Source organism: Motacilla alba, chromosome 4A (assembly GCF_015832195.1).
Source record: "Motacilla alba alba isolate MOTALB_02 chromosome 4A, Motacilla_alba_V1.0_pri, whole genome shotgun sequence".
Classification (NCBI taxonomy): Eukaryota; Metazoa; Chordata; class Aves; order Passeriformes; family Motacillidae; genus Motacilla; species Motacilla alba.
This window is the reverse complement of record NC_052045.1, coordinates 1009507-1023355: the sequence shown is the minus strand read 5'-3', so window position 1 is coordinate 1023355 and position 13849 is coordinate 1009507. Positions and strand designations below refer to the sequence as shown.

Sequence of the window (13849 nt, the reverse complement as noted above, 5' to 3'; positions counted from 1 at the left end):
CATCCACACAAAGAAAACAAGCCAAACCTGCACAAACACTATGACTGGAAGAGGGCAAAGGGATTTAAAGAAAAAAGTACCAGTACGAGGAAAACCAAGGGAGGAATAACTACCTGAATCACAAAACAGAGTATCCAGCCTCAAAGATGCTAATTCAGGTCCTGGGGGATCTAATCAGCCTCTTTGTTGAAGTAAAGATAAAACTTTTTGACAGCAAACGCTTTCTGATAAAATGGAATTTTCAATTACCCTGTGAACATCTGGTCCAGGCTGCCATTTCCAGGGAAAACCACCACCACAGTCTGCAGTGGTGGAGAACACTTCACGCTGAGCTCTCCCCGTGGTGCTGGCAGGAACAGGCATGAGGAGCTCCTGAACCCAGGGCAGAGCTCCCTCCAACGCCTCACCCCACAGCGCTGTCCTCAGGTGCTCCTGCACCAGCACCATGCTTCAGCTCCTCCTGGAAACCAGGGCTTCCTCCAGTGCTGCACCTCCAGCCTCGGGTACACCAGGATACGGAGAAAATCCACCCCATCTTGAGGTGAAACAGGCCAAGGCACAAACGGGAGCCCAGGATTCAACCCCATCCTCCAGCAGACCTCTCCAGCCATCCCAGACATCGCTGAGATCCAGCAGCTGCTTGAAAACGCCCCTCTCTCAAAGAAATCCGTCTGGAGGTTCAGCTGAGGACTCGTCAGGAAGAGAGCACACACAAACTTCCAGCAGCACTTAGCACCTCCACAAATAAACAAACAATTACAGCAGCCAGGCAATCGCTGAAGGTGGAACTGCACCGTGCCCGCCTTCCTCTGCGTCCCATTTGGTGCCAATTAGCAAGGGAAGGAAAACAATCCTGGGCTATAATGAACTCCAAATTGGGTACATATTAGAGCAATTAAAGCCATCTTTTCATCAGATGAATTTATAATCGATAATTAAGATCCTGAGGTAAAGAGGGACTGGGCAGAAGTCCTGCTCCCAAAATACACAACGTGGCTGAGCTCCAGGCAGCATTTCTGATGACCTGCTGCTACCCACTGCAGCTCAGCACTCTCCATGCTATGGTTTGCCATTTTTCTGGAAATCTAGGTCACTGCCAAAGGAGGAGAAAGGGCTCCTGCCAGCAGGACTGGCAGCTGGTGTCACTCCCACCCAAGAGTGGCACCAGGAAAGTGCAACGCCAGCAGCTCCCTGGGGCTCCCACACCTAAGTACTGACCACTGGTGCCACTGGTTTAAGACAAAGCAGCTTGGATCCATCCAAGCCCACCTCCCTCTGCAGGAAATGCAGCATCTCAGCGGGCAAAGGCTGGCCAGACACGTCCACACTGACCACCCTGAGCCACCACACAGGGATCATCCTCTACAAGGATTTCTGCCAACCAGTGTCTGCCCTGGCAGATCCAGGGTTACCCACCGAGAAGATAAAGACTCACAAACTTTTGGGGCACAGTCTGAGCGCTGGCCACTCATGAAGGACTCGTGGTGCCTCAAGCTGAGTTCCAAGCCCAGCAGAGATTGGCCACAGGGGAACCACGGCAGGCTGCCAGCCAGGAGATCATTACCATCAACGAGCAAACTCCAACAACTCCCCCACCCCATTTCCCTGGGCTTACATGAGACGCAATTTGGGCAGGGACAACAAGCAAAGGCAAAGCATGGGTACATGAGCTGCCAGGCTGCTCTCCAGACAAGGACTGTGTGTTTGGAGCAGTGGTCAGCCAACAGTCCTGCACATCCCTGTCAATGAGTTTCTGGTTTTCTCCCCACTCTGCCCTAAAATCAGGTAAAAATTACCAAGTGAAAACCATCTCTTTAATCATGTGGGAACTGCTGTTATCACCATCATCTCAGCATCTTGATTTCCCTGATTATTTTCTGCAGTTCCTGTTTGACAAATCAGCTCAGGCAACACTCTCTTTAACCTTTTTTTCAGCTTCTGTGACAGTAACCACTCACTTCCCCGCCCGTGCTGCTCCTCTCTTTGCTCCACCAGCACCCCGATAACCTCACAGGATTACCCCAAGCTCTTCCCACAAGACAGTGTGGGTCCTGCAGGACAAGAGACCTGCCCACAGGTGCAGCTGGATGTCAGTGCAGCACTACCATGCTGCTTTCCTCCCAAAAACAAACCAGAGCCAGGAGCACCAACCCCCTGGGCCATTGCAGGACTGGGAGAGAGACAGGCTGCCTTCAGAAGTCACCTTGTGGAAATACACCTGATTTTGGGGTGTATTTTACACGCAGTGAGGAGTCCATGCTACAAAGGACTGAGCCATATTTACTTCCATCTGACTCCTATGATGAGCTCTGCCTCCAACTCAGCCTCTTTAACTTATTTGCATTGTTATCACAGCCAGCACGCAGACTTATCAGAAATGTAATCCCTGTAAAACCCTATCTGCAGTCCATTGAGATTGGGTTTTTTGCTGAAGAAATGTGACAAAAAATTAACAGATGTTGCTCAGACCATTCACCAGGATGGGAATCAATTATGAACATTTCTGCTTCTACAGCCATCCCTTACTACAGATGCATCTTAGGAAACCCTCTCCTGATCGAAATGAAAAAGCATTTCTTTGTAATAGAAGAATAATAAATGATAGCTATCAGCCTGCATTCCCTGACACGGTGCTGGTCCGCAGAGAATTAAACTGCCACTGTACAGTTATATAAATGTTTAATTTTTTTCATCTTTGGCCACAGTAGGGTTGTCTGGAAATACATTATCGCTGCGGATGCCGTCCCTCTCCAATTAGCGCGGCTGGCAGCGTGGAATGTGGAGGTGACCTCTGTGTTCCCCTCCTCGTGGAGTCTTACAGGGTTAACTGTGGCCATTTACCAGACTCTATCGAGAATTAATACAGAGATCAGATTCTCCCCAGAAAAATCCCACACTCGGTGGCGCAGATGGCAAGAACTCTCTCTCCCCCGTTTGACTCTTTTATGACAGCAAAACAAAGGCTTTTAATGATGTTTACCATGAATTGAATTAAACAGCTGAAGACCAGTTCATAATCACAGCATTTTGTTTTCATATCCTTAAGTCTTTTAGCAGTGGGGCTTCCAGTTGAGCCTCAGCTACAGCTTATCTCAAGATATAGCCAAGTGCCCCGAGGCTCCCCGCGCCGGAGCACCAAAGCACACTCGGGCTCCTTAATTGAAAAAGACAGGGTGTTTGCATTGGATGTTTGCATCCCTCAGACATCAAAAGCGACATTCATGCCCAAGCACAAACGACACTTGGGCTCAGCTGAACTCCTCTGACTTCCTTCCTCTAGCTAACACCGGTCTGATTTCAGAGCAGGACTTCATCCCTGCACACGGGGACCAGAAGAGCTGAAAGCTGCCACCTATGCAGGTGAGAAGATCAAGCCCTCGCCCACTGGCCTGAGCTAACCCCTTGTGGGATGCCTGACTAATTGCCCACATGCTCTGCTGGCCTCTGGGAGAGCTGGACAGAGTGCTGGGAAGGCTGGGAAGGGCACACACCATCGGTGCTCCAGAGGGCAGGCGGGCAGGGACCAGCCCTGGGCACAGCACCTCTAATTCCTGCCCTAATCCCAACTCCAGCGCTCCCCCAGTGTCAGGCACACGCTCAGAGCCTTGGCTTTTCTGCCTGTGAGCAGAGGATAATCCCAACCGCTCGCTTACCTGACAGGCGTGGCACGGAGATTAATTTATCTCCACCCAGCACTCTGACGGGGTACGGCGTTATCCCCAGCAAGCACTAAGCATCCTCGCTGCACACCCACCAGGGCAGCAGCAGAGCCACCAGACGGGCGTGCGGGGGCAGCGGGCACCCCCAGGGCGCGGCAGCGGCTCACCTTGCTCGGGGCCCTGGGAGCCCATGGAGGGCACGCTGGTGTTGAGCACGTCGTTGACGGCGGTGTCGCAGTAGAGGCCCCGCTGCACGTCGTGCTCGCTGTCCGTCTGGTCGCTCTCCTCATGGCCGCTGTCCTTCAGGCTGTTCCCCTCCAAGTCCTTGAACGTGGAGCTGCTGGGGAAACACGGCTGTCACTTACTGCGTGGGACGAGGTGGCCCCTGACAGCCCGTGGCACTGCAGCCAGACCTGCGGGGACTGGGGGGTCCCTGCCCTCCCCAGCACCCAGTGACACCCAGTGACACTGCCAGGCATGGAGAGCTGGGGCAGGGACTGGGGGACACTGCCCTGCCCAGCACCCAGTGACACCCAGTGACACTGCCAGGCATGGAGAGCTGGGGCAGGGACTGGGGGACACTGCCCTCCCCAGCACCCAGTGACACCCAGTGACACTGCCAGGCATGGAGAGCTGGGCCAGGGACTGGGGGGACACTGCCAGGCATGGAGAGAGCTGGGGCAGGAACTGGGGGGACACTGCCCTCCCCAGCACCCAGTGACACTGCCAGGCATGGAGAGCTGGGGCAGGGACTGGGGGGACACTGCCAGGCATGGAGAGAGCTGGGGCAGGGACTGGGGGACACTGCCAGGCATAGAGACAGCTGGGGCAGGGACTGGGGGACACTGCCCTCCCCAGCACCCAGTGACACCCAGTGACACTGCCAGGCATGGAGAGCTGGGCCAGGGACTGGGGGGACACTGCCCTCCCCAGCACCCAGTGACACTGCCAGGCATGGAGAGCTGGGGCAGGGACTGGGGGGACACTGCCAGGCATGGAGAGAGCTGGGGCAGGGACTGGGGGGACACTGCCAGGCATGGAGAGAGCTGGGGCAGGGACTGGGGGGACACTGCCAGGCATGGAGAGCTGGGGCAGGGACTGGGGGGGACACTGCCAGGCATGGAGAGCTGGGGCAGGGACTGGGGGGGACACTGCCAGGCATGGAGAGCTGGGGCAGGGACTGGGGGGACACCCCCTGACTGGCACCTCTGCACCCCAAATCACAGCGTCTAGCCTGCACCACCCCGCAGGCTGCTCCTGCCCCTGGGGCCAGCCTGTGGGTACCCTCAGGCTGCCCTGTGTCTTACAGAAGCTCAGAGTGAAGCAGGATATGAAATAAAATTTTAAAAATATACATTAAATGAGCTGTCTCTACAACTTGGCTCTCCCAAGTTGCACTACCTCATACTGAAGTTACACAAGATCTAAACCCCATTTTTTTAGGTTATAAGCCAAATCCTAATCACTTCAAGATTAAAAACAAAAGTCTTCCTGGAAACAGGAATGTCTTTTAATTACGATGATGTATTCTTATTTTTAAAAATAAACCAGTGAATCTGGGTCCAAGTTCATGCAGCTTTAAGGAAATGTGATACACAGTCAAACATCCTTGACAGCCTCTGCAAGCACAGCCACTGCTGGAAGGACCAAGGACTGAGCTGCTCCCAGACTTCCCCCAGGGGCTGAGCAGCCCCAGCACCCCGTGGAACGCAGCCCCTTGGCCAGAGGGATGGAGGAAGGGTGGCTCCTATGAAGACAGGCTGAGAGAGCTGGGATTGCTCATCCTGGAAAATGTTCTGGGAACAGAGCCCCTTGCAGTTCCTAAAGGGGACTTACAAAAAGGAGTAACTTTTGACATGGGCAAACAGTGATAGGACACACAAAAAAGAGGGAGAGTGACTTTTGACACAGGCCCATAGTGACAGGACAAGGAGGAATGGTTTTAAACTGGAAGAAGAGAGATGATATTTAGGTATCAGAAAGAAATTCTTCCCTGGGAGGGTGGGCAGGCCCTGGCACAGGGTGCCCAGAGCAGCTGGGGCTGCCCCTGGATCCCTGGCAGTGCCCAAGGCCAGGCTGGATGGGGCTTGGAGCAGCCTGGGACAGCGGGAGGTGTCCCTGACATGGCAAGGGGCTGGAATTGGGTGATCTCAGAGGTCCCTTCCAACCCCAACCACTCTGTGGCTCTCTGAAGAGCTGCATTTGGGACCCCACACCCCGAGAGGGGCCATGCCCCAGGACCCGGGCGTGCTGTGAGCAGCAGGGACACCGTGAGATGCAGCTGCCCCAGGTGGCACAGCCATCAGGGTGTCCCTGGGGACACCCACCCTGTGCTCCTTCCCCACCTAGCCGTGGCATGGGAGAGCTGCACTCACTGGGAGGATCCACCTGCACCCACTTCTCTGAACTTTCTCCCTGGCTGATTTGGGGCGGCACGTCAGCGAGAGACGCGGCCTGGGCTTCAAAGCCCCAAAGAGCTGGAGATTCTCATTACTTTGAAAAGCCCTTTTGTGTCTCCACGGAAACCAAGCAGACCACCTACCATCTAATGCTCTGCAAAAGCACACGAGGGGGGAGCTCTGAAATACATATAAATTGGTAAACCTTCAAACATTACCTTTTAAATAAAGATGTCCCTATTGAAGGCGCTGACTTTGATTCTAGGTGACATCAAAGATTTTTAAGTTAAGAAAGCACTACAAATCTACAATTCATTTGTGTGAGTGCAGATGAGCGGGAGAGGCAGGCAGACAACACAGGAAAAGTACAAATAGATTAATTAAGTGCTGGATTGGAGAAGATTCACTCACCAAAGACAGCAGAACTACAACATCTTCATAAAGGCAAAGGATGAAAATGATGCCACAGTATGTTACAGAAAATATTTTTTGTTCTCAGATGTCTGCACAGCATCCCTGGCACCCGTTGTACTTAAGACACAAGACAAAGGTAGAAAGCGGGGGAACCGCTGTCCTACACGGAGGTGCTGCTCGTAATGCGCAGGCAAGCCGTGTTACAAGGCATTTATCTTCCCTGCCGTGAGCCAGGCCGTAATGCAGCAGCCACACGACACGCTTCCACGGCTGACACTTCTCTAAAGGATGGGCAGGTCTGGGGGAATCGGCGGCAGCAGCATTTCCCAAACAGCACAGGCTCGGAGCAAGCCCGCTGCGGCAGGCGGGAGAGCTGTTTGCCTTTATCTTAGGTGTGAACGAGGAAAAATGAATAGATTCGGGGTTTTTTCAGCGTGCCTGAAGACTCTCTGGCGAGGAGCAGCGTGGCACAGGCCAGCCAACTCTCAGTGTCACATTAGCATCGTTAAACACCACGAGGCACGCAGGCAAACACACCTGCCCTCCGCCAGCCGAACCCGCGCTCGCGGCTCCCGCGCCGCTCGGCTTCCCGAGATGTAAACAAATGGGATCTCAGCCAGGCAGATAATTGGATATTTTTACTGCTCAGATCAGATCTCAACAGTTCAGGGCAGGCTTCTGCTCTCTGTAGAACCTGTGGTTCGGTGATGGCTTCTGCAGAGTCACCGAGCACAGCTGTGCCGGGCAGGGCGTGGGCAAGGGCATGGCTCGCTGCTCACACACCTTGGCCAGGCCCTGGGGAGAGGAGGGAGGTGGGCAAGGAGCTGCTGGCCCCATCCTGCACCCCCTCCTGTGCAGGGAGCTGGCCCTGCAGCCCTGGTGAGCAGCACTGACCACGCTGGGTCAATACACGTCCCTTCCCGGGAGGCAGCACAAGCCCGGCCTCCTGCCCCCGGGGCGATGCTCACCCCTGGGGTAACACAGCCCAGCACGGCTCAGCTGGGTCACCCTGGCATGAAATCCCCAGAGACAATCCCTCCCCACGGCCAGGCTCTGAGCACAGCAGCATCTCACCCAAAGGGCTCTGTTTCCCCAAGGGTAACTGCCAGGTTGCAGTTGAACTGATTGTTTCCTTTTACACACGGGGAAAAAATCAGCCCAGCCAAGTGCTGTTTGCCTTGGTATTCAAACTAAAACAGTGAGCTAGAGCCATGAGCTGCATCCATCCCAATTACCTGCCCCCAAACAACTTGTTGTTTTTTTTTTAATTTTCCCCGCCTCACATGGCAGGGAGATCTCACCACCCAAATCTATCCTTTTATTCCTGTGCATTCAAATGGAATAAACTCTCAGAATTTGAAAGTTGTCAGGGTAACAGCACTCTACCTCACTTACTGCACCTTCCCAGCATGAAGAAGCCAAAGAGAAGGAAAAAAAAGATTTCCTTTACTGCAAACCATGAGCAACGGGACTTAATGGTAAATAAGTACTGTTTTAAAATCAAATTATTACTCCTAAAAAGTTTTGCATATTAAAATAAGCAAGTAGTATGTAAGGCAGTATGAAAGAACATTAAACCCTTGGGACTTGGCTGGGCAAAGCAAGCCCTTCAAGCAAGCCTACGTACCTTTTTATTAAATGAGCTCTGCTGTTCACGTAGTTGGAATCAAAGGAGTAGTTTTCAGTCTGGAAGGAGGAAAAGAAAACGGAGATGGTTACAAGTCTGATTTCTCCAAGAGCGGGAAGAGCCAGGTTTGCAGGGCCAGGATGAAACCTTTTGAGAGGGAAGGAGCATCCCATGATGGCACAGGCCCCTGTGAGAGGAGAGAGACAGGCACGGAAAACTCCAGCGCCTGTCAGTCTTCCCACCAACTTTCACCAATAAAAAGCTGTCTGGTGACCACAGGACAATTTGCAGAGAAGAAACAATGTGACTATGCTCTGTTACAAAACTAATTGCTTTTAATTCCCTGATGGACTCAGTTCTGCGTGCGTCAATTTGACTGAAAGTTCAAAAGGTATTTTTCTTATTAGTGTATAATTAACATGTTAAAATATTTATTGCATGGATATGTAAATGCCAGCAAGGTAATCCCCTGCCAGAGAATTTAATGCGGGCTCTTTTCTTTGTTTTACATCATTTCATTTGCAGACACAGTGGGCTCTGTTATTAATAAAAAAGCAAACAATGGGTGACATGCTTAAAAGTTGGAGGGGAATGAAAGAAGGGGAGAAAAGTCAAAGGAGTTGTTACTTGCAAGCAAAACCCACTAGCTCGTTCTGCACTTGAAACGCTGTCTTAACCTCCGATTACACAGCCCCGGGCTCTGGAGCTGGCAGCAGGTAAGGAACCCAAAAAAGCAACCAGAAGGGAGGGGAGAGAGCAGGGGGAAAGCCACGGGCCATGGTGGGAGCCATCAGCTCCATGCTGGGAGCCGTGTGCTGGGAGCTGTGTGCTGGGATGTGCTGGGATGTGCTGGGATGTGTGCTGGGATGTGTGCTGGGAGCCATGTGCTGGGATGTGCTGGGATGTGCTGGGACGTGTGCTGGGATGTGCTGGGACGTGTGCTGGGATGTGCTGGGATGTGTGCTGGGATGTGCTGGGATGTGTGCTGGGATGTGCTGGGATGTGTGCTGGGATGTGCTGGGAGCCATGTGCTGTGTGCTGGGATGTGCTGGGATGTGTGCTGGGATGTGCTGGGATGTGCTGGGAGCCGTGTGCTGTGTGCTGGGATGTGCTGGGATGTGCTGGGATGTGCTGGGATGTGCTGGGAGCCGTGTGCTGTGTGCTGGGATGTGCTGGGAGCCGTGCAGTGCGGTGCAGTGCCAGGTGCATGGCAGCACGGGATGGGAGATGCACGGTGAACCACACTGGTGGAACACAATGGGATCTGCACAGCCTGGCCAGGATCCTTCCTGCACTTCAGGGACCCCTGAGGATGCAGGATCTTGTAAAGGTCAGGCACTCCAGCCCACCTGTCCGTGCACCCCCAGACCCGCAGGGATCCCACCTGGGCTCCCCAGCCCTGGCCCTGGGATGCTCCTTGCCCCCTGAGCAGCAGAAGGAGCAGGCTCTGCTCTGCTCCCCTCCCTCGAGGACAAGAGCGCATCCTCCCAGGACAGAAATGGGAACATCCACCTGCCCCCAGCCCTGTCCCGCCTTCTCTCTGCCTCGCCCCAGCCCCGCGGCCGCTCTCCTTCCCCAAGAGCCGCTCTGGGATCCTATGGCCTGTTTTTATGGCAATTATGAACACGGTAAAAATAAATGCATGCATCTTTAATGTCTCAATAAATAAAGGAAAGCAGAGTCTGCTGCTAACGTAATCACAATGGCAGGATGCAGGGAGCGGGGCCGCTGCAGCAGAGCCGAATGTGCAATCCAATCGTACCCCAGCAGAGGTTACACGGCTCTGCCAAGATAATAAAGCACAGGCAGCCTTGGTTAAGTGTAACCTTTTCTGAAATACAGCACAATGTCTAATTTACCAAACAGGAACCTCCCAGAGAGAACCACGCGAGGAGCAGCGAGCCGGGGGAGTTGGCCTAGCACTGAGCACAGCTCTGTTATTACTTTCACACAGTAATTACTGCTGGAGAGCCACGCTGGAGATTTACTGCACAAACTACTGGTCCCTGCAGCTCCTGCATCCCTGCTCCTGCTGGATGACTTTGGTGCTAAGAGCTCAGGAGCAAACAGACACGCGTCTTTTCAAAGCACACGGTGCCCGAGAACCCAAACCCCGCAGGAATCGCCCGACCCCGGGCTTGTCCATCGGTCCCGGGGCGGCCGTGCCAGGGGGGTGGATGCTGCCCCACAGCATTCCCCCCAGGCAGCCTCTCAGCAGCCCCCAGCCCTGCCAATGAGCTGAGAGCAGTGGGCAGCGGAGGGCAGAAGGGATGGAGCCGGTTTCGGCACAATCCTCACAGAGTGGGGAGCCCCCCTGTCACTGGCATACGTGGCATCAGCTCCCACGGCTCCAGAGCCTCCGCTGGCCCTGGCCCTGCATCCCCAGCCCCACCACCATGCCCAGCAGCAGGGAGACCCTGCACCCAGCCCTGCCTCCATCCCTCCATCCCTGTGTGCGCACAGCCCTGGGAAAGCCAGGAGAGGAACAGCTGGGGGAGAGGATGCAGACAGCAAAATCCAATATCTACAGGTACACTGAAGAGCTTTAAAACACTCAGAGCATGGACACTGCGTCACCAAGGCTTCAGGGGCCAAGGAATACCCAAGGGCATCCACAGGGAAAGTCTGACCACTGCCACCAAAATCCCACAGGCTGAGGAGACACCACACGTGCTGCCATCAAACTGCCACAGCCCAGACACAGAGCTGGCACCAAACCCCCCTCAGACCAACATCCCTGGGAGCTTTGCTATTGATTTCAAACCAAAAGCAAAGACCATATCCTGGCTCAACTCATTCCCCGACGAGAAATTAATTCCCCATGATTTCTGTTCCATGGACTGGAGTAATGTCCTCCCTGAGTATTCCTGTGTACTTCAGGTGTCCCCTCCTCAGGATGCTCTGCAGCACTGACGAAATCCCTACATGCACATGGAACAAGAGAGCTCCTGAGGGGCTGGACACAGCATCCGTTCCCAGCCTTGGAACTCCCCCACCACAGCACAAGTAAGGATAATCACTCCCAGATTTCAGGCAAAACAAGGAGTGACACGTTCACAAGGATGGGAAATCCTCTTCCCTGGGTCTGCACCCTCAGAGGTGAGAGCTGCCTGTGCTGCCCACGCTGGCACAAGGGTGGGCTGCTCATCCCTCCCACGTGGCACACTCCCTCCTGCCCGGTTTCTTTACTTAGCCATGGGGTTGTCTGTCAAGGTTATCTCCATGCAGACTAGGGGATGAAAACAGAAAAATAAAAAAGAAATGAGATTTTTTCATGGAGGAGGGTTGCTTTGCAGCTTGCATTATTCAATCAAAGTTCACTTGATTTAATTCTAGTTCATCCTGCAAGGTGCAACCACTTACAAACAGAGGCAAAATGATGGGAAAGGAGAGCGTCTTCCACATGTCAACATTTTAATTGGGAAAGGATCCGCTCCCTCTCTTAATGAGACCCAAAGAACAAAGTCAAAGCACAAAAAGAGGGAAAAGGTAAGGCTGGCTGGCACCGATGAAAGTGTGCTCTTCATCAAGTGCATCACTGAGAGGCTGGCCCTCATCTTCTTCATTATTTTGGCAAAAGCAAATGAACTGTCACTTTCTCACTAATCAGCATCACTCCTGTAGAAATCAAAGTGGAGCCCAGCCCCAAGTCCAGCCTCTCCTTTCCATGTTCAGAGCCAGGCACAGCGAGGACCTCCCAAACGTGCTGCCAACTCTTATCTGCTGCTTGCTGTACCTGAAGAAAGGACGCTCACACTCGTCAGGATCAGCCCCACAGCCTCTGTGCCAAGAATAAACAACACATTCCAGACACTGGGAAACGCTGAAGAGCACCTTGCAGGAAGTCTGTGGCCTCGGCCTGCATGTCTCTTGGAGGAGAGAAGCCCTGCTGTCCTCCAGGGACAGGTTTGTCCTTGCTTTCCAGAGGCAGACGTGTTGGTTGGCAGTGCCATCAAGCAGAGCCCTGGCTTGCCACACAGATTTACCAGTGCCTAATTTGAAAAACGCTTTTAATGTTTTAACTGCCTTAGCAACACAAATATAAATATAACAGGCACACTCCAAACCGAGCAATCAGGAGACAAATATTAATCTTTTTTTTTTTCCCCTAGCGGTTGCTTTTGGTTGAGGACTGCCAATTCCATTAAATTAAAAAAAAAAAAAAAGATGTACAAACATCAGTGTAACTCCTCTTGACCTGGATATCGATGGGGTGACTTCCCCGACAGCAAAGGGTCTGTTAGCAACAGGGCACTGCTCTAACGACTGCTCACTCCCTGCCTTGGAAACAGAAATAAACCCTGCTGGTTCAAGAGCAATAATGCAAGTGCCAGCAGAAAGGTCAGCAAGCTGCAGCAACTCCGGGCACCACCAGCACTGTGCAGCGCTGGAGAGACAGAGGATGCTGCTGGGTCAGTCCCCAGGGTGGGAGGGAGGTGTCCTGGGCCGTGCCAGCAGGCTGGGAGCAGCACAGGCGTGTCCCTGCAGCCTGCTGGCCTCAGGGCAGATGCCTGGCGTCTGGCTCTTTCTCACTCATCCCTCTTTTCAGCGATTTCAGATGTGGGGTATTTTCCAAACCGAACTCCACAGAGGTGAAAATCCAGCTTTCTCCACGGCATGTGGATGCAGGCTCTCGATAAAGGGTTTGGTTCCTCAGTCCCACATCAGCCCCCAGCACAGTCCACGGTGGTTTGGAGCTGGACCCATCTGTCCTGACCCGAAGTGACAGGCATCCATCCATCTGCCAGCCTCTGCCTCAGAAGACAGCTCCAAAGCAGCTCAGCACAGGGGGGTTTTGCCCTTCTTCTCACTTCAGGGTGAAAACATTTCTATCTTCCCACAAATTACTGTAAACCTGCTGCAACCTCCTGCCAAAGCATGTAGGGACTCTTCACAAAATCAGCTTCATAAAAATGACACATTTAGCACCACTTTTTCAGGGTTATCCCTTGAGCCTTTTTTCCCCTACACGCCTTGTTAATAAAGCTTGCATGTCACCCTTTATTATTAAAAAACAAAGCGGACCTTTCTCCAAGGCTGCAATGTGCATCTCTCCTTTTGGTTTCACAAAATCCTCCAGAAACATGCGACGGCTCCTCATCCTCTGCATCAAGCTGCACATCTCCACCCGGAGCACCAGCCTCCCGACTTCCCCTCTGTGCTGCAGGCATCACTGGGGACCACAGAAATGGCAAATTGTTCCCAAAAGTCCACTGGGCCTCCCTGGTGGGAAGGGTAGGGCTTGTAAGACCGCTTCTCCTGGTCCTTCTGTATCCTCAGTCCTGTCCTCCATGGGCCACTCAATCTCAGGCTCCAGCATCTGCAATAGAACTGATGCTGCCTATTAGGAGATCTCGCCAGCATTTAATTCTTATGGTCTGAATTATATTGTGGGTGATACAGAATTCATGCAAATTAAATAAGAACGCTCCAGCTGCACTTGGGAAACAGAGAAAATTTCAAAGTACGGACCAGGTCAAATGAAGTACGCATCAGCAGTGAGGGAAAGTCATTATCATTTAGCAAGCTGCTTATTTAGCCCATGGGAAATAAGGAAGCGGTCTGAGACTCCTTCCTGCAGGGAGCAGGCGCAGTGGGAAAGCCCATGGAGCACTGGAACCGAGCCCCACGGCCCAGAGGAGCAGCCAGGCTGCTGCTGATGCTCCCACCCCAGCCACAGGGCTGCTCTCCCTGTGCACAGCAGCACAGACCCACCAGAGCCAGGGCTGCTCTCCCTGGGCACAGACCCA

The 13849-nt window shown here is 53.2% G+C and overlaps 1 protein-coding gene across 2 annotated transcripts in view; it reads right to left on the bottom strand.

Annotated features, from left to right (window-relative positions):
* The window catches only part of PCDH19 (protocadherin 19), a 61494-nt gene that overhangs the window by 25185 nt on the left and 22460 nt on the right, over positions 1 to 13849 (bottom strand). The window contains exons 3-4 of one of the 2 annotated variants that reach the window (XM_038122798.1): positions 8100 to 8158; positions 3827 to 3999 (exon numbers count right to left, since the gene is read on the bottom strand). In XM_038122798.1, the coding sequence (XP_037978726.1) occupies positions 3827 to 3999; positions 8100 to 8158 (232 nt within the window). The remainder of the gene's footprint in view (positions 1 to 3826; positions 4000 to 8099; positions 8159 to 13849) is intronic. The other variant, XM_038122799.1, reaches the window with a different exon arrangement.